The sequence below is a fragment of the Drosophila takahashii genome, chromosome X (assembly GCF_030179915.1).
Source record: "Drosophila takahashii strain IR98-3 E-12201 chromosome X, DtakHiC1v2, whole genome shotgun sequence".
NCBI classification, from domain to species: Eukaryota; Metazoa; Arthropoda; class Insecta; order Diptera; family Drosophilidae; genus Drosophila; species Drosophila takahashii.
Window position 1 is genome coordinate 8,659,966 of NC_091683.1, and position 24,062 is coordinate 8,684,027.

At 39.9% G+C, this 24,062-nt stretch overlaps 5 protein-coding genes across 10 annotated transcripts in view; 3 read left to right on the forward strand and 2 right to left on the reverse strand.

Moving 5' to 3' along the window:
• Cht6 (Chitinase 6) overlaps positions 1 to 4,164 on the forward strand; it is a 36,495-nt gene extending 32,331 nt beyond the window's left edge. The window contains exons 11-13 of one of the 3 annotated variants that reach the window (XM_070218266.1): positions 1,635 to 2,124; positions 2,554 to 2,871; positions 3,248 to 4,164. In XM_070218266.1, the coding sequence (XP_070074367.1) occupies positions 1,635 to 2,124; positions 2,554 to 2,871; positions 3,248 to 3,768 (1,329 nt within the window). In that variant the 3' untranslated portion in view covers positions 3,769 to 4,164. The remainder of the gene's footprint in view (positions 1 to 1,634; positions 2,125 to 2,553; positions 2,872 to 3,247) is intronic. The other 2 variants (XM_044396143.2, XM_070218265.1) reach the window with 2 other exon arrangements.
• Positions 4,165 to 4,895: 731 nt separating this feature from the next.
• Positions 4,896 to 7,213, reverse strand: Yp2 (Yolk protein 2). The gene is made up of 2 exons (XM_017157513.3): positions 6,930 to 7,213; positions 4,896 to 6,285 (listed from the first exon to the last, which is right to left on the reverse strand). The coding sequence occupies exons 1-2, from the start codon at positions 7,165 to 7,167 to the stop codon at positions 5,183 to 5,185; spliced, it is 1,341 nt and encodes a 446-aa protein (XP_017013002.3). The 5' UTR covers positions 7,168 to 7,213; the 3' UTR covers positions 4,896 to 5,182.
• Positions 7,214 to 8,905: 1,692 nt separating this feature from the next.
• On the forward strand, positions 8,906 to 10,976 carry Yp1 (Yolk protein 1). Its single transcript, XM_017157512.3, has 2 exons — positions 8,906 to 9,180; positions 9,707 to 10,976. Exons 1-2 carry the CDS (start codon positions 8,961 to 8,963, stop codon positions 10,786 to 10,788), a joined length of 1,302 nt encoding a protein of 433 aa, XP_017013001.2. The 5' UTR covers positions 8,906 to 8,960; the 3' UTR covers positions 10,789 to 10,976.
• A 407-nt stretch (positions 10,977 to 11,383) lies between these two features.
• The window catches only part of LOC108068044 (YLP motif-containing protein 1), a 29,362-nt gene continuing 16,683 nt past the window's right edge, over positions 11,384 to 24,062 (reverse strand). The window contains exons 3-7 of one of the 4 annotated variants that reach the window (XM_017157414.3): positions 17,996 to 18,132; positions 17,443 to 17,934; positions 16,137 to 16,266; positions 15,429 to 15,578; positions 12,817 to 13,345 (exon numbers count right to left, since the gene is read on the reverse strand). In XM_017157414.3, the coding sequence (XP_017012903.2) occupies positions 12,942 to 13,345; positions 15,429 to 15,578; positions 16,137 to 16,266; positions 17,443 to 17,934; positions 17,996 to 18,132 (1,313 nt within the window). In that variant the 3' untranslated portion in view covers positions 12,817 to 12,941. Of the gene's footprint in view, positions 13,346 to 15,428; positions 15,579 to 16,136; positions 16,267 to 17,442; positions 17,935 to 17,995; positions 18,133 to 24,062 lie in introns of those variants that run through there. The other 3 variants (XM_070219235.1, XM_070219236.1, XM_070219233.1) reach the window with 3 other exon arrangements.
• On the forward strand, positions 18,750 to 20,171 carry Gr9a (Gustatory receptor 9a). Its single transcript, XM_017157416.3, has 3 exons — positions 18,750 to 19,541; positions 19,783 to 19,935; positions 19,995 to 20,171. Exons 1-3 carry the CDS (start codon positions 18,750 to 18,752, stop codon positions 20,058 to 20,060), a joined length of 1,011 nt encoding a protein of 336 aa, XP_017012905.2. The 3' UTR covers positions 20,061 to 20,171.

Consider the following 24,062-nt stretch of genomic DNA (forward strand, 5'->3'; position numbering starts at 1 on the left):
TACTCTTTTATTTTAAAATAATTTACTATTTTCCAAAGCTCAGTTTTGACTATTTTGCATATATTTGCAACCAACAATGAATGGCCACCCTTCTCTTTTATTTTATTTTATTTGCCCTTGAAACGGCAGCACCCTTTTGCTCGGCCGCTGCTTTCCCCGGCGCGTTCGTGTCTTGAGTCTTTTGTTTTGCCACTTTCACAACAATCGCATTGAGAAGCCAGAAAATCCCGCAGACGACGACGCCCTGCACGCATCATCAGTCTTTTGAGCTGACCAACTTGGCTTGCACAATATTTAATTAAAGTCCAACCAGTTTGCAGTGACCAGAAAAAAAACAACCAAACTGCGCATCTGCCAAAGAGGAAAAAATCAAGTGGGATTATGTCGGGTACGGCGATTATGTAATCACATTGGCATGCAGTCGAGTCGGCTTGCCAAATACCAAAAATGCCAGAAAAAGGCTGAAATAAAGGCTTCGATATCGGCGAATCTGCGAATCGACAAAAAGAAGAAGCCCATCAGCTTGAAGTTATGCAAACGCTTCGGCTGATGCGTATTTTTCCGGCCCATTCATTGTCTTATTTGAAGGTGCGACATTGACACCAAAAATCTCCAAAGGCAACTCTCTCTCAGCTTCTTTTTATACAGTCTCATTTGACTGGGAAATCTGCTGACTATTTCTTAAACAATTTTTTAATATTTTTTCATGGGTTTTTTAGGAGTTCTTTAATCCAAAAAATATAAAAAAAACAAATTATTTGTAAGATTTGAAGATATTGTAGCTTTTAAACCTTTTCTTACGCTTTTGAAGAAATCTTATAAATATTTATGATCTTAAAATTTTAAAAAATATTTTTTACACAGGTTTTTAAAGAGTTTTTTAATCTAAAAATTATTATAAATAAACTATTTATAAGATTGCTTTAGGAAAAGGTTTGAAATTTGATTTTGTTCCCCAAGAAAAATAACTTTCTATTTAAAAGTTGATCTCAAGAATCTTAGAAAAGTGTTCAAAGTTCAATTTTTCTGTAATTACAATAAATTCCAGTATAATTTGCCCTCTTTTGCCGCTTTCAATGTCAACAACATTGGCGGACTGGACAAAGCAAAACTAGCACAAAATAATAGCCGTGCAAATAACTTGTTATGCCTGTGTGTTTATATTTTTGTATTTATTTTGCACTCGAACGTCCTTCAATTAAAATGCCTGACTGCATTTTTGCGGTTGTTGCTCCACTTGCTCAAGAGGTGGTCAACTTGATCTTGCCGAGTTGTAAGGAGAGAAAGTACCTATAAGAAGGGTCGCCTTTCCTTTTCCCAATCTCCCAAACTTCCCAACCCACAGAGAGAAAAACACTCAACACAAACAGTACTAATTTATTTAAGGCTTATTGTAGTATGCATATTTTGTATCCAACTAATATTGTAAATTTATTAATATGATTTATTATTGTTTTTAGTCCAGCATGTAGCGCGCTTTTGAATTGTTGTTGACTGCACACACACCGCCAGGAAAAAAAGAAAAACACCACACAGCGAGTCGCAAAAAAATTGTAGAAAAATCCCAAATTCACTGTATGCTAAATTGAGTGCCTGTTTTTTGTATTATTTCATGTGCGACTACCGACTGGCAGCTGCGTCAACCGACGACTGGCAGCGTTTCGCGGCGACCGGTGTTGAGTGTCCGCCGGCGGATTATCAACTCACCGACGTCGGCGGCGGTTGAGGCCACCACCACGCAGCAGCCAGCAGAACCGCCAACGACCTCCAAATACAACCGACTGCGCAGCAGACCCTCGGCAGCAGCAGCAACTACGACAGCAGCAGCAGCAACCACAACCTTCCCAGCAGCAACATCTGTTGCTGGCGGCAGAACCAGCAGCAACATCTACCTGAACAAGCTGAAAGCTAAGAGCGGAGCAGCTGCGGCAGCATCCGGCGAGGCAGCAACACTGACGCCAGCAACTAGCAACATCAGCAGCAGCAGCAGCAACATCGCCAGCAATGACATCACACAAAAGCAACAGCAACACAAGTTCCAGCCCGCCAGCTTCGCGCTGCGCCGCCAATTTCAAACGCGTCGACTGACAACCTTCGCACCGGCGGCCAACGGCGATGAGAGTGGTGAGTACACGGAGAGAAAAAATTGAGAGTTGTGGAAAATAATTAAAAATAGGGAACCTTTTAATTTACCTAAATAAATAATTGAAACCCAGATTTATAAGAAATTACAAAGAATAATTATTAATATAAATAAAAAATAGGGTATACAAATTCAATTAAATTTGAGTAATTTGTATAAATTTATTTTCTAAATTATTTTAAACAATAATTAATTTCTCACTGTGCACTTATAGTTTACAACTCTCTCTACTTAAATTTCCTAAGGGTCTTATATTTTATTCGTCTTTTTATATACAAAACTTTATGTTAAGTAAAGCAGAAATGAGGCAGTGAAAAGAAAGCATTTTCTTTTCTCATTAAAATGTTAAAAATCCCATTTTTCCTGTTTTAAATTATATATCTAATGTGATATTATTGCGCTCCCCTTAGCCACCGATGTGCCGCGAACGCAGAACCCGCTCTTCAAGCGTCGCCTCACCCTGATATCCACCACACCGCCATCCGCTCGCACCACCAACCCACCAAACTCGGCCCTGGAAACCACCACCACGCTGTATCTGAACGACGACGACGAGGATCAGGTGGCCAAGTCGAGCATTCACACCAGCCGCTTCAACCAGATCCCGGAGCAAGTGCGTCCGCGCGAGGAATTCGAACTGCCATTGCCGGCGCAGCCACTGAAGAGCCCCAGCTCCACGGCCAGCACCACCGCCAATGCACCACTGCCAGTGATTAGCCAGGGAATAAGTAAGCCTTAGTTTGCCGAACCTATAAAAATCTTATCCACCGATTTCTGCAAGCAAAAATAATATTATTTTTTAAGTGTTGGAATTTTTTACAAAAAAGTATTTTATAATATTTATATTTATTTATTATATTTATATTAGCTAGGATCCAAAAATTAAATCTTCTGAGTTTTTAAATTTTTAGAACAATTCAATGTCAAATTGATTTAATTCGATTTCTGAAAAATAGCTGCAGGCCTTTCACTATCCTGTACTTGTCCCTAAAAAAATATATTTAAATCTACTCAATATAAACAAATGTGAAAATAATACAGATAAATGTTAGCAAATAATATTGGTTTATATGTACTTAAAAATTATTTTCAATTTCCCAACAGGACGCCAGTTGATACCGCGCCCCCGTCGACCGCAGTCGACCACGGCCACGCCCCTGACCACGCCCACGCTGGGCTCATCCCAGGGGTCGACCACGCCGGCCGGACACTCGGCTCCACCGCTCTCCCGTCGCCAGCAGAGTCGTCGTCGTCCGCACAAGTACATCGAGGTCTACAGCCGCCCGCCGGCCAAAAGTGCCGTGCTCACGGCCACCGCGAGCAGTCAGCTGGCGGCGGAGGACGGGGGCTACCAGGTGGCCCAGAGGCGGCGCAGCGGAAGCATCGCACCGGCCAAGAGTGGCCAGGACACCAAGGTCATTGTCCACGGGCGGGGAATCATCGAGTGCCGGGCGCAGGGCAACTTTCCGCACCCGCTGAACTGCAGGAAGTTCATATCGTGCGCCAGGTTCGAGGAGACCGGCGGCATCGTCGGCTGGGAGTACACCTGTCCCAAGGGACTCACCTACGACGGCGTCGGCGGGATGTGCACCTGGTCGCCCTCGGATCAGCCCTGCCGGGACTAGACTGATATAAAAAAAATAACAAAAAAACCACTGCCCCTAAATAAGCCTAGAAAAGCCCTAAAAAACCCTTAATCATTTACCCAAATCATATACCCTAAATCATATTCGATTGAAAAAGAGGAAAATCAAATTTTAAACCCATTTGTACATGTTTTTTCCCAATTTGTGATTTGTTCTGAAGCAGCCGAGATTGAAAACGAGAGAAGCGAGAGGAGAAGGAAGAAAGTGGAAATTCTACGTTAATTATTCTTATTTAAGCTTAGTGATATCTCAACCCAATTTTTTTTGCGCCTGCCAACTCAGTAGTAAGCAAGAAATATTGTCTGTAGTTCACCATCCCATATATATATAGCGCCATATATATGTGGTTGTGCGTGTGTACGCTATATACCATAATGGATAATATGCTTTCTTTATCAAATAAACATATCATGTAATCCAAACGTTTGGGTGTTTCATTTCCACTTAAGTATGTGGAACCTGTGGATAATATTTTATAGTTGGATTTTAAATTATCTTTTAATATTTAAAAAGTTCTTCAAATATTTAGAAAATTTATGGGTATTTTCATTTCATTTACAATTTTACGCCAAAAAACCTAATTTTTTTTTGTGAAAAATTTGCATTTGATTTTTTTTGGCAAAACCTTGATTTTTTTCTTTTCGTTTTTTTGATGTAACTTGGCAAAAAATGGTCCTACACCAAAAACAGATACTGTTTTGAATAGATAATAAAATAAGAAATAAATCCATGACACTTTCCGGGTGATCTTGAAAAAATAAAATTTTGGCAAGTTTTCAATTTTTTTATAAGGGGGTACATCATTATTTTTTACGAAAAATGTCAAAAAAAAAAAATGTCCCGCTTTGAATGCCAATCGATTGTAAATTTAATAACGAATTCAGAAAGGTATGATAACCCATATTTGGATGAATATTTCTATTGTTACGGTCAAAAAACCAATTATTTTTTTGTGAAAAATTGGGTTCTAATTTTTTGGCAAAAAATTGAATTATTTTCTCTTTGATTTTTTGCTGTAACTTGGCCAAAAATGGTCCTACACCAAAAGTAAATGCTGATGTTTTTTCTGAGGAATTTATAAAATAAAAATTAAAACTCTTATCGAATATTTTACAATGCAGAGATTTTTTATTGTCAATCCTAGAAAGCAAAGCTACAGTTGGATGGGGAAAGGGGGTGCTCATTCGACTGGGTTCGCTGCCAAAAATCTATAGAAATTTTCTAAATTGCAGTTGGTTTTTTATTGTGAATTAAAAAACGAAGCGTAACTAAAAGTAGGGGATGCTGTGAGCAGAGGCATCTGCTCGATGAGGATGTTCTGTGTGGGGTTGGTTCGCTCGCATGAGGGGTGTGCGATCGGGTCGTCATCTAAGGATCACTGCGGATCGAAGATCTACTGACGGCGGGAACCCTGGTTCGAGGAGGAGGAGGACTGGCGCCATGGCTGGTGGACCTGGTGGTAGCCGGTCTGCTTCTGGGCGGGAGTGCTGCGGCCGAAGGGGCTCTTGGAGTTCACCTGCAGCATGTAGTCGCCCTGGAGATCGAAGTCGGTGGCGATGCCCATGTAGCCGCGCTTTCCGTAGCCCTTGTTCTGCTTGTACTCCTGGTACGAGCTGGCGGCCACACTGGGGAAGTTCCTCTCGTTACCGGGACGCACTGACTCGGCGAAGTAGCGGGTGGCGCGCATGGCGGCCTCCACCACATTGTCGGCGCCGGGAACTCCGGTCGAGGGTCCGTTGGGGAAGAAGTCCACGTTGGCCAGACGCTGGCTGGTGCCCATTCCATAGGCCGAGGTGTGGATGGCGTCCACGAAGTCGGCATCGCCACGGGCCAGACCGGTCAGCTTCTCCTCGGGCTTGCCGTAGATCTTGGAGGGATCCAGAGCGGTGATGCGGCGCAACTTGTGTCCAGTCTGGCGGGTGAACTGGCGTCCAGCCACTCCGGCCACATGGGCAGCGGGTCCGGAGCCAATCAGATGGATGATCTCCTGGGGCACATTCACGGTGTTGGTCAGCTCAACCAGGCGGTTGCCGATGATCTCGCCCAGGCGCTCAATGTTCAGGGTGGCGTACTGCTCGAAGTCCTCGATGGCATTGCCCAGCTCGATGACGATCAGATCGCCGGTCTTCTGGTCCTCCTGGTCGTCGTTCTGCTTCCTGCGCTGGGATTGCTGCTCCTCGCTGGAGCTCCTCTGGCGCTGCTCCTCGCTGGACGAGTCCGAGGTGGTCGGGTAGGGCTGGAGGTTGTAGCGCTGCTGGTAGGCCTTCACCAGCTTACGGGTGGCCTTCTGCACCTGGGTGTTCGTCTCGGGCAGGCCCTGGATGAAGATGGTGACCTCGTCGTCGCCGAACTTCTGCTGGCGCTTCACCTTCTCCACCAGGTTGTTCAGGTTGAACTCGATCTTCTGGCCGCGCTCGCCGACAATGTAGCCCTTGATCTGGCTGGGCTCCGGGGTGTAGTCGGGCTTGAAGACGTGGTTGAACTGGGACAGGTGGTCTGGGGGGATGTTTTGGTTAGTAAAATAATTATTTAAAAAATTAAAAAATAAGACATATAAATATTTGCATACTGAAATGCAAAGATTCGTAGGATTAAACTGCCAGATTTAATTTACAAATATTTGAATCGAGTTGGAAAATATTAGATTTACTTTAATGGAGCTAATTAATTAATAAAATAATTATTTAAACAAGTTAAGAATGCATATTGGAATGCAAAGATTTGTAGAATTAAACTGCCTGATTTAATTTAAAAATATTTGAATCAAGCTGGAAATTATGAGATTTAGGTAGTTAAAAAAATATAATTTCATATTTAAATCAAAGTAATGGGTGGAAAAAATAGCGACAAATATTTAAATGAAATATGAAACCATTGGAAAAAAAAAAGAATTTAATATTCAAATTATAGTTTAAAATATTAAAATTTCCTATAATTTATATTTGTAAAAGAAAAATGAAAAATATATAAATTTAAAATGAAATCTTTGGCAAACCCCTTTCTTTATAGTTAAATCCAAGTTTTAAATAGTGAAATTAATATTACAAATGAATAAAAAATATTTAAATTTAATAAATTTAAATTAAATACGAAATCTTTAAATTTACTACGTTTTTTCTTCAGTGTCAGCTATTACTTACAGAGCTTGTCCAACAGCGTGGCGCCCTCCTCCAGGCTCATCTCCTGCAGCTTCTTGAGGCTGACCTGCTTAAGGGCGGGCAGATCCTCGATTTCCCGGGGGCTCACCCAGTTGCTGGGCTGCTCCACGTTGTCCAGGGAGTTGGAGCGGCGACCGGAGGACCGGCTGCCCGACTGGGGGCTTCCGACGGCCACGGCCAAAAGGCAGGCAAGAACGCAAAGGCTGCGCAGGGGATTCATCGTGTGTTTCGAGTTCGACTGTTTCAGACACCGTACCAAGTTGTACTGCATACCTAGTTCCCCGATCTAAGGGGTTTATATAGCACTAGTCCGTATATAGAAAGTGTATATATGCTGAGTTTAAATTACACGCGCCGGAAGCAATCGATTCCAGCCATTGATTTCTGGATCAGCACAAGCGTTTGTTTCGCCGCGTCAGGGATTTAGCAACACTTCTGATGAGCTCTTTAATATTTCACTGCGAGAGTCTCGTTTGCACTCGTATTATTATTATTGGGAAACTTCTTTATCCAGCTTGCTTGCGTAACCAAAACATAAACAAAAAAAGGGGGCTGGACGGGGGGCACGACTTGAACTCATGTTGGGGGGTCAAGCTTTGGCTTTTGTTTATGAAAAACACTTTGCTTTGGCTTTTGTTTATAAAAAACACTTTTAGGCCGTTTATTACATTTATATGAACAGAATTTTATTTATTTCAGATGGCTGAATTTTTCCCAAATTAAGGTTTTTAACAGTTATTTAAAACTGTTTGCGATCATTTTTTATTTAATTGAAATGTTTTACAAGATGACTTGACAAAATTAATGTTATTAATGACAAGCTTAAAAGATTATAAGCCAGTTTATATTTATTTAATTACTGACTTTTTTGTATAATATCTATTATTTTATATGTGTGTTTAATAAATTTTAATATCTTTAACTAGTTGTCTAGGGATTTGCATAATATCTAGCTTTCTTTTAATATACAGTGATCCATTTTTATTTACAATAATTATTTATTTATTTAAGATTTATGAAAAAATGTATTATTTAATTACCCAAACGCTTTATTGGCATTTTAATTTAATAAACGCTGAAATTGTAGTGGCCTGATAAAAGAGAAAAGGGTAAGCAAAATAACAACAATTTCCACATAATAAAAAATAAACAAATTTCGGAAAGGGTTCAATGGGAAATTAATTCAAAGAGAAATAAAATAAAAAAGTAAGTAATTTAATTAATAAATAAAGAAAAATCTGGCATTCCAATTATATTCTTTAAAGAAAAAGAGAGGTTAAGGAAAAAGGTTAATCACTCACACAATAAACTACTCGTGCTTCTGTAATATATTTCTAAAGTCCATAATGAAATGTTTAACTATATGCATTATTGTATATTTAAATTGGCCTGGAAACCAAACACATTCCATTCGTATCAGCGGCAAAAATCTGGAATCAATGAACTGCGTTTGGCCTTGAAATGAAAATGGAAAATTAGAGTGCATAAATTAGGCAAAATGAAAGTGAAAAACAAAGGTATTAATTGAAACTATTAATAAATATGGATAACGGTTGGAAAATATAAGATTTATGTTGATATTATAACGATATTTAGGGCATTTTTAACTAAATCCGGGGGAAGACTACAAAGTTGCAATCACAAAGTGATTACAAATTAAAATAATCAGGCGGCAGCAGGTGCTGCCAAGTCATCAGCGGGGTCAGCTACTACTTACTTTGTATACACAAAGTGCACTTTATTCAGCTACCCATGGTAGCTCATATATGCTCATCCGATTTGATTCCCAGGCCCCAGAACTCAGAAATCAGAGCCCAGAAAAACCCTTACTCAGCAGAGCCAACCGACGATTAGGCCTGACCCAGCGGAAATAGAGAAAGAGCGTCGGAAAATCGGAAAATTCTCGCTACGAGGGGGTATATAAGCCGCCATTGGGGCAGCGGTGAATTCAGTTCAACTCGCTCAGTGTTGAAGTCGCCTCCTTGAAGTCGATCCCGAATCCGATTCCGAACCATGAACCCCATGAGAGTGCTGAGCCTTCTGGCTTGCCTGGCGGTCGCCGTTATGGGCAAGCCCAACGGTCGCATGGACAACTCCGTCAACCAGGCCCTGAAGCCCTCCCAGTGGCTCTCCGGATCCCAACTGGAGGCCATCCCAGCCGTCGACGATCTCACCATTGAGCGTCTGGAGAACATGAACCTGGAGCGTGGCGCCGAGCTGCTGCAGCAAGTTTGTGAGTGCTAACTAAATTTTGGGGGGAAAAAAATTATTTTTAGTTTTCTAAAGTTTTTTAGACCTTCCAAGGTTTTTTGAAAAAATACTAGAAAAATAGGAGACTTGAAAAATTTAGCTAAAATTGGATTATTTTAAATTAAACTTAAAAACAAGGAATGATTTTTGGTTTTTTAAAATGTTCCAGACTTTCTAAGCTTCTTTTGAAAAAAATATCAGAAATACTACAAATATATATAATATTAAATATTCTTTAAATTTTCATTATAGAAATTTACTAAAAAAATATTATTTTAAATTACATTTAACAAGTTCTTAGAAAATCCTAATTTTACTTACCAGAAATGCAGATAATTAAAAAAGAATATTTCTATAAAAAATACAAAAAATACCACATCTTAAAAAAACTATTGAACATTTAAGAGGCATTTAAGCCTTTTTTAAAATACCAAAAATATAAAAATATATAATTTAAAAATTAGAGAATTTGAAAATTAAATTAAATTATTTCTTTAATCCTTTTTCAGACCACCTGTCGCAGATCCACCACAACGTGGAGCCCAGCTACGTGCCCAGCGGCATCCAGGCGTACGTGCCCAAGCCCAACGGCGAGAAGACCGCCGTGCCCCTGAACGAGATGATCCAGCGTCTGAAGCAGAAGCAGAACTTCGGCGACGACGAGGTGACCATCATTGTGACCGGACTGCCCCAGACGACGGAGACGGTGAAGAAGGCGACCCGCAAGCTGGTGCAGGCCTACATGCAGCGCTACAACCAGCAGCAGCAGCGCCAGCAGGGCAGGAACGGCAACCAGGACTACCAGGATCAGAGCCAGAAGACCAGCAGCGAGGAGAATTCCAGCGAGGAGGTGAAGAACGCCAGGACCCAGAGCGGTGACATCATCGTGATCGATTTGGGCTCCAAGCTGAACAACTACCAGCGCTACGCGATGCTCGACATTGAGAAGACCGGTGCCAAGTTGGGCAAGTGGATTGTCCAGATGGTCAATGAGCTGGATATGCCCCACGACACCATCCATTTGATTGGCCAGAATGTGGGTGCCCATGTCGCCGGCGCCGCTGCCCAGGAATTCACCCGTCTCACCGGCCACAAGCTGCGTCGCGTCACCGGTCTGGATCCCTCGAAGATCGTGGCCAAGAGCCAGAACACCCTGACCGGCCTGGCCCGCGGCGATGCCGAGTTCGTCGATGCCATCCACACCTCCGTCTACGGCATGGGCACGCCCATCCGTTCCGGCGACGTTGACTTCTATCCCAATGGACCCGCCGCCGGAGTTCCCGGTGCCAGCAATGTGGTGGAGGCCGCCATGCGCGCCACCCGCTACTTCGCCGAGTCAGTGCGTCCTGGTAACGAGAGGAGCTTCCCCGCCGTGCCGGCCAACTCCCTGCAGCAGTACAAGCAGAACGATGGCTTCGGCAAGCGCGCCTACATGGGCATCGATACCGCCCACGATCTGGAGGGCGACTACATCCTGCAGGTCAACCCCAAGAGCCCCTTCGGCCGCAACGCTCCCGCCCAGAAGCAGAGCAGCTACCACGGCGTCCACCAGGCGTGGAACACCAACCAGGACAACAAGGACTACCAGTAGGGAACTTCTCGTATCTGGTATCTGGAGAATGACAACAACAACTTACAACCCACTGGCCACCCAACCACACACACTGTAGTCCCTAAGTTGAACCCAAATTGGCCCTTTCGAGAGATTACTACTCAACCATGTAACGAGCACATCGCTAAATTCAGCAAATAAACGCTTGATAAAGAGCTTAAAAATAACATTTGAATTTCTAACTATTTCTTTAAAATTAAGAATTAGTTTTGACTAGCTTTTAAATAATATCCCCTAAAAAATATTACTAGAATATTTTGTAATTTCCACATCTCCTACATCTTTTTAGATTTCGTAAAAGTGTTAGTGCCATTTGATTGCGTTTATTAATTCCTCTCGAAATGTAGAAGAACATTTTAAAATCGGACCATCCATTAAAAAGTTATGAGCAAAGAAAAAGTAACGAAATGCAAGCAGTCGATTTACAGCTTGCAAAACTTCATCTCCCTCGCACTTCCTTTAGTTTAATTAACCAAAAATCATCTTTAAAATCTAATCAAAAGATACAAATCGGCAATTGGTTTTGTAAACTTAGATTTATTTTATTGTAATCTGTGTTTTTGTGGTGTCGCGGTCTAAGCTTCTCCTTAGAAGCTGGCTTAGCCTTGGGTTGGAAAATAATTTCTTTAGAGTGATTAGGGATTAGGGAGCAATTTCGCTGACGGGAGGCTGGCGCAATAACAATGAACCTCAACCTGAAGCAATAACAATTAGAAGTACAGCCAAGAGTTTAGGATCGGGGCTCAGGCTTAGGCTTAGGCGACTTTAGTTTTATTTATTTCGTGTTTTTTTTCTGTATTTTTTTTTGGTTTTCTGGTTTAGTTAAGTGCACATTCCGAATTGTTAGAAATATTATTTCTATATACTTGTTTGTAGCTCTAGCAGATCGATGCAAAAAATGGTTAGAACCAAAACCAAAAACTGGTATAAGCGCAGGCCAAAGTGTCTTAAAGATTAGCTACAGTCTTTCTTAAGAGATACCCACTCGCTATCTTTATGTACATCCCTCACATGTGTGCGTACATTCCCCACTCCCTATATATTTAGATATATATATTTTTTTAGCATCGGTATATACACAATATTCGCTTGTTTAAAATTAGTTTTGATTTATCTTTTATAACAATTTCATTGTTTCGATTTTGTTTTTCGTTTTTGGTTTTCTGTGAGTGGAAGCAGTTTTTCTTTATTTACTTTTGAATATCTCTGGTTGCCCAGCTACTTTAGCTACGTTCATAAATATTCCTATATCATATCATATATCGTATTCAATTTAATTAGCTTTGAGGCCGAACTAAAGCACATGGCACATTTTGCCGTTTATTTAAAATGTTTATCAAACGTTTTTAATCGGTTTTTAATATATATACTCATACATCTGTATAAAGATCGTTTGGTGCGCTCTACAGTGCAAAATATTTGCTCAATTATAAAATTGTTTCACAGTTTGTTGAATCTTTTCAAACAGAATGGAAATCAAGAACGATATAGTCGGGTACCTGGACTATTGGAGATCTTTTACAATCGGCTATAGGTTTAGTTTAATTTTGATTATGAATAGAAAAACATGAGTTATTAATTTAATTTAACAGACAATCGGACAATTTCTAAGACAACTTATTATTTTTAACACATGGCAATAGATCTCTTTTGGGAGTTTGTTCTGTTTTAAGGATCTAAGGATCGTCTAATCCAGTTGCTGCAACTCAGTTAGCGTGTTTAACTAGGCAAAATTCAATATATATATATATGGGCTTTCATCTACGAGCTTCAGCAAATTCATGATGGTTAATAACTTCGTGTGTGTTTCGTGTGCTCTATGGTAAATCCTTACAATGTCCGTTCAATTGAATTTGTATCACAGCAATATATTTGTTTTGGTTTATATTTATAATACGTGTGTGTATATACTACTATATAATATATAGAGTTGTGTGTGATTCGCGGGGAGAAGCAAAAACAATGAGCAATAAATAGATTACTATATCATTTGTTTAAGCTTGGCCAGGAGAAACCGAAATGAAAACGAGGCTTCCCAACGATAAGCTCTATGGATCCTAACTATCCCGATCCGAATCCGAATCTTAACCGTGCAACAACCTTGGTGACCAGTGTTTGTACTCAGATGCGTCTCAAATGCGCTTGATGGTGGGTCCGGTGAAGAAGACGGAAACTTTGCGCTTGAACCGCTCCATGGTGGGCTCGTGCTCCTCCTCGTAGTCGTCGTCGTCGTCCTCGTCCTGCCGCCGGTGGTGGTGATACTGGTGGTGCTGCAGGTGGTGGTGGTGCTGCTGCTGCTGGTGGTGCGGCGGTGGCAGGTGGAGGCGCGGCGGCGGAGGCGTCCGATGGTGCTGGCCAAAGATGATGGTGCGCGGAAAGGGCATGGCCACATCTTCATCGTCGTCGTCATCCTGCCCCTCCTCCCCGCCATTCGGATCACCCGCCTGACCCTGACCTTGAGCATCCGACTCGCTGAAACCGGGATTAAGTATTATGTTCGGTATAAGCTCAATGCTGTCCCAACCATCTTGCAGTTCTTCAGGCCAAAATAGGAGAGAAAAATAAATTAGAAATTATATTCCATATATTATATTTTATTCAAAAGATAGGGGAGGAGAAAGAGAGAACGAGAGAGGAAGAGAGGAAGAGAGGAAGAGAGAGAGAAGAAAAACACATTTATTAGGCATTTTTGAGATAATTGTTCCGTACGTTACCTTTGGTTTTTTTTTCTAAGGACTTTAATTGATTGTGTTGGCATGTGTGAGTGTTTTTGGGGTGTTTTTCTGAGTGTACGTGTGCAACAGTTTAACACAAATATTTACAGGCGGCGCTTCAGCCAAGTGACACTCAAAAGAAAGCGGCACTTTAGCCCCCAAGCGTCACACAGGGCGTATGCGTAATGCAAGCAACAACTTTGTCTCGCTAAATAAATGTGAGTACAGCGGTGGCCAAAACAATAGGTATTTTGAATTTTCATATTTTTATATATATATAATTTCTCAATTAAGATTAAAATATTAATAAAAATATTTATAAGGGTACAGACAAATAAAATGTAATAACGAAAAAATTCCCATTTTAATAATTACAAATTCTACAAAAAAATTAAAATGTATTTTCCACAGGTTTAAAATACTCCTATTATTTTGAGCACCGCTGCTATGCGTGTAAGTTTTTATTTTCAATCTTGTGTGTCTTTCTGTGTGTTTAGTGTGCATTTTCTATTGAAATCCAAGCTCAAGTGTTCTCAAAACAAAACTAAATCGGAACTCAACGGAATATTTCATACAATCCACTCTTTTTTGGTTTTTCAAAACATTTAATTTCGTGCTCATATGGGTTTTATCTCGTTGCAAATGCAAATAACACACAATAATATTCGGTAAAGTACATACATACACGGTTACAACATTAATAAAGCATTTTCTCATTTTGGTCTAGGCATTTTACAATATTTATTTAGCAATATCATTTGGTTTATTTGTTGCAGCTAAAGCTTAAAATTGGTTGAGACCTCTAGACGGTTTTTGCTTTGATATCGTTTCCATTGATTGATTGGATTTTTTTGGCTACAAGTGCAGGCTATCACAGTTTAAGTGCTTAAAGCTTTTTTTTGGTCTAGGACTGGTTTGGTTTTTTCTTTAGGTTTTTGTAGTATTAAAGCGGAAATTACACTTTTCTTTACTTAAAGCTAAAAACTACTTAGGGATTTTTCGGTTGAATAAATGCGGAAAGGAAGGGCTATCCTGCGGCTCTAAATAATTGTTTGATTAAAATGAGAAACTGAAATGGCAGATTTAATGTAATCAACATACATATTTTGCTTAATTAAAGCTGCCTTTTTCTACTTGTTTAAAATATTATTATGATTATTTGACCTACTTGATGTCTACAATAGTATTTGCAAAATTGTATTTCTAAAAAAAGACCTTAATTATTTTATTATTATTATCAATATTTGATGAATGGATAACTATCAAAAAATGAGACTAATTAGTATTTTCCTAAACCAATGATTCGCCTGCTGAGCTTTTCGTTGCAAATACATTTCTCTTTGCATTTCGTGTGTAAAATTATATTTACAGGTCACAGGAGCCGCACTTAGGCTATGTACACATTTATGGTAATTATTATAGGGGGACTTAAATATGTATATATATATAATGTATATTTATATTCATATATAAACAACATCCAACGGCAAAGCAAACAATTCGCGTCCGGCGCTGGCAAAAATAAAATCTAAATGCGGTTAAGTAACACAATATTCGATATTATTAATTATTAACAACAATAGCAGCGGCAACAACAACAGCAATGTGGCAATAACGACAACAACAACAACGACACCAATCAACATCAATATATATAAAGCCATAACAAAACCGAAGAATGCAGGTTAAAAATAATGAGTAACCGAAAAAGAAAAGCCAAATGGAAAATGAAAAACATTTAAAAAACACGCGAAAAATATTTAAAATAAAAAACGGGTGAGAATTGTTGCTGAATATCTCAGGGATTGTTTGCTGTTTTTGGTTTTTCTTTTCATAACTTGGGATATTCTGGAGTTTTTTTTTTTTTGGAGTTGGAGTTTTGGAGTTGATCGACTTATTCTGTACCCATTTGCGCCGACTGATAGCACTCCTTGGAGAGCACAATGCAGAGTCCGATCGCTAATATCACAAGGGTTCCGAGCACTATGCTGACGGCCACTATCCAAATGCGTGGATCGAAATTGTCTAGGTCGGGTTTTATAAGGCGTATGAGATCTGGTTCGGGTGCGACAGAGACAGAGGCACACACACAGAGAGAGAGAGAGAGGGGAGAGAAAAATAGATAGATGGACAACGAAAATTACCAAAAATACAAATCGAAATATACTAAACAATGAGCTATACGTTTACACTTAGGTTTTTAGGTTAGTCGATAATGCTGGCTACCAATCAAGTTACTAAAGTCGTGACCGTGGCTAGAATTGCATTCAGTTTGGAGGATTTGTTAGATATTATTATCTCCGAATACCGGTTTTTATTTTAGATTTTTATTCAAGCCGTTTTGGCTGCAGGATTTTTTTTATTTCATATAAAACGTCATTTTATTCCATTTGCAATCCCATCCGATGGTCCTTAATATATAGATGTTGACACCAATTGGAAATTAGGAATGATAAACTACCGATTAGAATTACAGTTTACACATTTAAAGTAGAATACCAAAGTTGTACGAAAATAGTAGTCATATTCAACATAATCTAGACCTGACCTAACCTAGCCTAGTAGAGCCTAAGATTCGCTAGGATATGAATAGATGGTTCTAGGAGTACTCACCCTCCTCCTTGGTCTCCGGCAGCGTGGTCACATTGGTGGTGACCACCTCGCCGCTGCCCAGCTCGTTGTTGGCCCATATCCGAAACTCATAGGTGGTGTTGGGGGCCAGCCGATAGACTTCCATTTGGCGCTACAAGAATATAATTTAATTAAAAAGTTAAGGACAATTAAATAATCATAAATCATAAAAAGAAAGTTAAATGGATAACTAGGTCAGAAAAAAATTACATTTTTTGTTTTTAGTAAACATTGCAATTTTTTCTATTTGTTTTTTTGCTGTAACTTGGCCAAAAATGGTCCTACACCAAAAATACATACTGTTTTGAACAGATAACAAAATAACAAATAAATCCATGACACTTTCCGGGTGAAATCGAAAAAATCAAATTTTGGTCAAATTTAAATTTTTTTGTAAGGGGGTACCTCATGATTTTTTACGAAAAATGGCAAAAAAATAAAATATCCAGGTTTTATAGCCATTAAAATTGAAATTTAACAACGAGTTCAGAACGGTATGACAATCCATATTTGGACCATTATTTCCATTGTTACGGTCAAAAAACGAATTATTTTTTTGTGAAAAATTGGAATCTTATTTTTTGGCAAAAATTTGAATTTTTTCTGTTGGTTTTTTTGCTGTAACTTGGCCAAAAATGGTCCTACACCAAAAATACATACTGCTTTGAACAGATAACAAAATAATAAATAAATCCATTACACTTTCCGGGTGATATCGAAAAAATAAAATTTTGGTCAAATTTAAATATTTTTGTAAGGGGGTACCTCATGATTTTTTACGAAAAATGGCAAAAAAATAAAATATCCAGGTTTTATAGCCATTAAAATTGAAATTTAACAACGAGTTCAGAACGGTATGACAATCCATATTTGGACCATTATTTCCATTGTTACGGTCAAAAAACGAATTTTTTTTGTGAAAAATTGGGATCTGATTTTTTGGCCAAAATTTGAGTTTTTTCTGTTGGTTTTTTTGCTGTAACTTGGCCAAAAATGGTCCTACACCAAAAATACATACTGTTTTGGACAGATAACAAAATAACAAATAAATCCATGACACTTTCCGGGTGATATCGAAAAAATCAAAATTTGGTCAAATTTAAATTTTTTTGTAAGGGGGTACCTCATGATTTTTTATGAAAAATGGCAAAAAAATAAAAAGTCCAGGTTTAATAGCCATCGAAATTGAAATTTAATAACGAGTTCAGAAAAGTATGACAATCCATATTCGGACCATTATTTCCATTGCTACGGTCAAAAATACTATACAAAATCGTGAAATACTCACCACATTGAAGGCTATGTTGATTGGATCCATCCTGCTCCAGGCGTGCTCGAAACTGGCATTCGCCGGCGGGGTTTTGTAGGAGACATTCCGGAACTCGGCCGTAAAGCTGCGCACCGGATAGCCCCCGGATTGGGTCTTGTTGAAGCGCCAGATGAGGAAGCCCAGTATGGTGGAGGCCTTGAAGTAGAGCTGCGAAACTGGGCCCGGAACGGTGCGAACGATGAGCCTGGTTCGCTGCTGGGCCTGGTACTCCAGTTCCTCCTCCACTTGGGGTTCCTCATCGATACCATCCTCATTTTTATCCACCACTGGCTGCGTTTCTTTCTCCTGCTGATTTTGCGGTGAGGTAGTTGCTGATGTTGCGGGTTTGCTTGTCGTTGTTGCTGCTGCTGCTGCACTTGTTGTTGTCGATGGGCGTGGCACTGAGGCGAAGCACACGTAAATTCCCGCATCCGTAGTGCTCACATTGCGCAGCACCAAAACACGACCAGTCTTTAGGAATATGGTATTTATCTCTGGAATGCTCTTTGCTAAGGATTCACTAAAAACTCACCTGGATTATCGTGCTGTTGTTGCCGTGCTCCTTCACCCACATAATATTGCCCTGGGCTATGCAGGGTATGCTCACATTGCCGCCCTTGTCCGTCGCGTATTCGTTGTACTTGATCGTCGAGCTGAGTACCGTGAGCACTGCAAAAGTAATAAATCGGGGTCACCAAATGAATATAAAGCAAAAAACAAATAAACAATTTAAATGCAGCTTGAATGCTGAAAATTATAAACTCTTAGAGATATGACTTATTAAAATCGGAATCCGATTGCTGAAGTTATGCGGTCTAGAAGTCTAGTTTTGGGTCACCTTTCTTCTAGTGCATAGAATTTTAATTTCATTCGATTCGTCAATTTATGAAGCCAGCAGGCGAGAAGAACTGTGTTAAATTTAAACTATCGGGGTCACCAAGAAGTCTAGAAGTCTTGTTTGGGGTCACCATTCTTCAAGTTGATAGAATTTATATTTCATTTCATTCGTCAATTTATGAAGCTAGCAGGCGAGAAAAACTGTGTTAAAGTTGAAGACTAGTTTTGGGTCACCTTTCTTCAAGTGCATAGAATTTCAATTTCCTTCGATTCATCAATTTATTTAATTTTTATTGAACAATCGGGGTCACCTTTTGATAAACTTAACCCTATTATACGACCGACGATAGGATCGCCCCAGCACCGCCTCTTTGATTAATTGAAAGATATCTGGCTTGTAATAACCTCGTGTGTAGAAAGAACCTCGGAATCCCCCAGTTGTTAGCCCAATGTCGCTGTGGTTGGAACGCACTTTAACCGGTTACCTGCAGCTTTTTGGCCTGGTTTGCGGCTGGAGCGCCAGTCGCTTGGGCCGCCTCTTGGGCAGTACATTCCTGGTCCTAATACTAATCGAACTGGCCACCGAAATCGGTTGGTACTTTCGTGGTACACTGCCTTTCGAACATTTGTCCTCGTACTTCTGGAAGACCATCCAGGGCGTCAATGTGACCTACAAAATGGTACACACATGGATTGTCCTCACGGCCCTCTTCCAGTGTCAGCGGGTTCGACGTCTGCGGGAGCAACTGCCGCTGGTCAGGGCCACCACCTTTATGTACCGCCATCTAATCCTGGAGGCATTACTGGTCATCTGCAATCTAGTGCTGCTCTATATGGAGGACTGGGACCAGGAGAGCATGCGATATGCCTTTAGCCTTCAGGCCGTGCGGGCTCGCTACTTGGAAATGATGCTGCTGGTGGATCGGTTGGATGGCCAGCTGGAGCAACTGCATCGGCGAGTGATCGACGGGTCGTCGGACTACAAGACGCTGCGATCGGAATATGCCCATCTGGCGAAATTATCGCGTTCGTTGTCGCATCTCTTCGGGCTCTCGTTGCTCCTGCTGAACGTCCTTTGCCTGGGCGACTGGATAATCGTGTGCAATGTGTACTTTATGGTCCAATATCTGAAGGCATTGCCTGCCACCTGGTTCATCTTGGGCCAGACCATGTACGTTGTGATGCCTTCGCTCATCAAGATCTGGACCATGTGCGCCGCCTGCCATCGCTGTGTGGCCAAGGTGAGGGATTTTTTGAATTATATAATACATTAAATTAAATTTTAAGGTGTCTAAGACCCGCATTTACTAACTACCTTTAATATCGGTTTGTTTCCTTCTCTTAAAATCGTGCCGGATTTGAACATACACCTTTTTCGGACTAAAAATATTTTGTTGCATACTTTTGGACACCTTTATAAATGATTTTGGTTTTCATCGCAAATATACATTTTTTTTTAATTTTTTTTAATATTCCTTGCAGTCCAAACACTTGCAGGAGCAACTGAAGGATCGTCCGGGTCAGACACTCTCAGAAAGAAGTCAAATCGAGGGGTTTGCCCTGCAAATCATGCAGGATCCCATACAATTCGATGTCTGCGGGATCTATCACCTCAACCTGCAGACTTTGGCGGGGGTAAGAAATCATATTTACAGATTTTAGATAGATATTACCCATATTATATTTCCCCTTAGATGTTCTTCTTCATTCTGGAGGCCCTCGTTATATTCCTGCAGTTCGTATCGCTCGTAAGGCCGTAGGCCATACGAATAATAAATCATTGGGGCCGGGGGTGATATATCGGGGTCAGAGGTCAGCGCGGTGGGAACATGCAACATGATTTGCTTGCCGAATGGAAAACAAAAAAAAAAAGCAAAGAAGCAAACAGAAAAAAGAGCTCCTCAATTTAACAACGTTGTTGGATTTCTGCATGCAGAAAATTCTGAAAATGTTGCTGCGACACGCGAAGGTCATACACACACTGCTTACATATTTATGACGCTGCCTGTTTCCGCTTCTTCCTCTTCTTCTTATTCACGTTCGACAGGAAAAACAATAAAAAAGCAAGAGCAACAACAACAATAAACACCAAAGGCAACGTCATTCCTCATATTTTATTTCTGGCTTTCAAAAGTCACCTAGAAACGCGGCTAAAAGGAGGGGCTAAGAATGGCATTCCAATATTGAAGAGGTATTCATAAAAGGTTTGACTATGAATATCGATTTGGATATTTTAAAAGTAAGAACTTACAGCAATTAAGTTTTAAGTATTTTAAAAATATTTTAAAGAAATAAAAGAAAGAATCAACTTCCCAAATTATATTTCTCTCTTCAGATTTCCTTGAGTGGCTCACTTAACATGGATTAAACTTTTATGGCTGTAATATTTCGTCTGTTGCCTGTATGCCTGAAAATCTGAAAAGTTTCCCGCTACACGACGAACTTAATAAGATTGCTTTTTTAAAGTTGCCCATTTCTTTCGGGGTAATCCCGACCACAAGGCAAACAAACATCATCGCCAAAAACACACACACAGAATGTACGAGAAACCAAATAACAGAAAAGAAACAATTTTAAGGTTCAGCCTTGTCCAAGTTTGGGGGCAGATGTAAGTCAGTCAGTCATCCATAATGTTGATAAAGTTTCGCACAAGCCAAAAATGGCCATAATAAGTTTGCACCGCCCGCCAGGAAACTACAGGAAGTGGGGGATGGGGATAAGGGGTTTCTGAAAAACAAAAGTTACCCCATGTGGGGTTATGTAAGGCGCAAGCTGCTTGCCGAAAAGTATGCACCACCCCCTGGAAAGTCCACCCACAGCACCATCATCCCTTGCTGACGTCAGTTAATTGATTTCAACACGAATCCAATGGAGACGCCTAAATTTACACGCGAAGAAAAAATATTCTGGAGAAGCTTTTAATAATAATAAAAAAATATATCTAAATTAAATAAAGAAACCTACAAATTTTATATAAACCATATTTAAAATTAAAGTAAATGTCCGCAAACCCGCATTTACACACTACCTTCGTTTCCCACTCTTCAAATTCTTCAACACTTGGACATCTACCTTTTTCTAGATTTCAGTGCAAGGTCACTCAATCAGACTGTCGTTCAATCATTCACTTTTGTCAATGGGCCAACCATCAATTGTCGAGCGATTTAATTAGGTCGCCCCAGGGCTTTTTGGCCGTGACGCGTTTTGGCCAGCTGCCTATTTTTAGACGCTGTTTGCATTGATTTTGCCATAAACACGGGCCACCCAAGCGAAGACCACTGAAACCGCAATGGGAAAAGCCGAAGCAAAAGCCACCCGGCGATAAACGTAACCCAATCCGCCAATCCACCGAACCGCCGCCTATCAAGAAACAAAATCCTAGAGACAATGGCAAAACAAGCAGGGGAATCCGAAAACCGGGCAAATAAATCCGGAGACAGTCGGGCGGGCGACACCTTTTGTTTATTAACCGGATGCGGAACCCCTAGTTACCAACTATTTACCCCGACGACTGATTGGCCGGAGTGCGGAGGAATTTCCCCGCGGAAAGGCGGAAAATGGGGTGTTATAAAGCAAAGGCAAAAGCAGAAGGCAAAAAGCAACAGAAAGTGCAACTGAAATGTAATAAAATAAAAATGTTTGCCAATTGGTTTAACAACACGGTGAGAAGTGAAGGACTTGTGATGGTTTTTCCCCGCCCCTTTTCGCTTTCCTTTCCTTTTTCCCTAGGTTTTTTTCCTCACTTTTCCGCTTTCCCCTATTTATTTTTATTCCCACGATGGCCACCCCGAAAGCAACCGCAACACCACTTCAGCACGCTTTTCATGGAACTGCGCTTTTCTGTAATTAATTATTTAAGCACTCGGCTCGATTTGAGCCAAACTAGGGAGACGTACGTCCAAGTACAGTGAGGGGTCCTTAAGACGAATTTTTCATTAGGTCTTTGCTTGTAATTTTAATCTGCTTCTTGAGTTAATTAAAAATATAATCAGATAACCATTACTTGTGTTTTAAAAAAAAGTAAATATCATTTAGATTGCGAAAAAAGAACCTTCTTGAAATGGAGAAAAGTTTGTTTTTATGGCCAAAAGTTTTTTGCAATTTCTCCTTTTTTTCCATTAGGTTTATGTTTGTAATTTCAACTTATTTCTTGAGTTAATTACATGTTGCAATTAATTAATTAAAATAAAATTTAATATCATTTAATTAGTAATGTTTTTTTTATTATTTAAAAGTTTAAAGAACTGTTTTATAATAAATAATCCAAAACTTTAAAACAACATTAGGGATTTGGAACAGAAGAACCCTTCTGAAAGGGAGAAAAGTTTGTTTTTATAACCTAAGTTTGTGGAATTTGTCCCGTTTTTTTTTGCTCCCCCAGTTTGCAGCACGTTCCCTGTTTGCCTGCTGCGGCCATTTTGCATAATTTGCGGTCCCGTCTATATCCCTTATCCTCCCTGCACGTGCTATATCCTCGGATATGCCCCTCCGTTTGGCGATTGAAGCAACAAGCGGCGAAATAAAGTTCTGCTGATGGCACCCAGCTGGCAGATCGAAGCTGAATGGCCAGGAAAGGATGGAAAAAGAGTTCAAGGGGCAAACTTTTCAAGCACCCGCTTGAGTATCTCAGCTGAAGTCGGGGTCCCCCCTCTTGAAATGTATCCTCGTCGACCAGGTTTCTGATTTTAAATTGAAAATAAAAATGCTCGCCTTTAAAGGCAGAATCATTGAGGCAGACATCAAACGCAGGAAATTATTCCTTTTTAACCGGATTTCATTTATTTGCACATCAAATTTTCTACCTCAATTAACAGGGCATTTTAAAAGGTATTTAAATATTTACATTTGTACCTTTTTCATGGCCGATTTAATTGCATAAATATACGAATACCTTTCACATTAATTTGCATATAGATTTAAATGTTAAACTACTTTAAATAAATAATAGTACACTCATCATTCCTAATAAAAATAAAATAATAATACAAAATAAAAATACTTAATAAATACTCATTCAAAGTGAGGTCTAAGCCATAAATTTCAATTAGTTTATCCCTAAATTGAAACCCCAAATGTTTGCCAAAATTCAACATATATTGTTTCAGTTAGTCGCTGTTAATTTAATTGCTGGGTCACTAATTCGGTTTGCATAATCAAATGGCATTAATATTGCCCATATATCCATGTGGATATTGTCCAGTGAATAATTTAATTGCGGAACTAGTAAACAAAAGTGCGTGACTCTTGAATAATGGAATGCGATGCCATTGCGATTGATTTCACTTCGGTTAATGAAGAGCAGATCCCGCAATCCTGTCCTGGAAAATGCCATCGTGGGAATCCTGGGAACCCTGACAACTTGGCTCTGTCGGTTTTGAGTGGAATTGAGTGTTGCAATATTTATGACTCCCACGGCGGGTGTCGATTGCATTCCGTGTCACCGGCAAACGCCCAAAAACCCTCTTCAAGACCCCTCAACACATGGGCCAAAACAAACAACAACACGGTGTATGGGAATACATTTGGATGCACTGAGAATAAATATCACCAAAAACTAAAGCAAAACAAATAAAATTAAAATTTGAAAGAGAGCACACAAATAAAATATCTAGAAATAGCCAACTTTCGATATTCTTTCAAGCTCTATTATTAAGGGTACTTTAAAAATCATTTTAAACTAACAAAGGAGAATTTAAATAATTAAACTGTGGTTTGCAATATAACATTTATTTTTGTATTTAATTTTATTTTTTTTTTTTTTA

Coding starts and splice junctions, on each gene's coding strand:
- Yp2 (XM_017157513.3), bottom strand. CDS start 7,167: ATGAATCCCCTGCGCAGCCTTTGCGTTCTTGCCTGCCTTTTGGCCGTG. Junction 6,286..6,929: donor CACGCTGTTGGACAAGCTCT/GTAAGTAATAGC, acceptor ACATCCCCCCAG/ACCACCTGTCCCAGTTCAAC.
- Yp1 (XM_017157512.3), top strand. CDS start 8,961: ATGAACCCCATGAGAGTGCTGAGCCTTCTGGCTTGCCTGGCGGTCGCC. Junction 9,181..9,706: donor CGAGCTGCTGCAGCAAGTTT/GTGAGTGCTAAC, acceptor ATCCTTTTTCAG/ACCACCTGTCGCAGATCCAC.
- Gr9a (XM_017157416.3), top strand. CDS start 18,750: ATGTCGCTGTGGTTGGAACGCACTTTAACCGGTTACCTGCAGCTTTTT. Junction 19,542..19,782: donor GCCATCGCTGTGTGGCCAAG/GTGAGGGATTTT, acceptor TATTCCTTGCAG/TCCAAACACTTGCAGGAGCA. Junction 19,936..19,994: donor ACCTGCAGACTTTGGCGGGG/GTAAGAAATCAT, acceptor ATTTCCCCTTAG/ATGTTCTTCTTCATTCTGGA.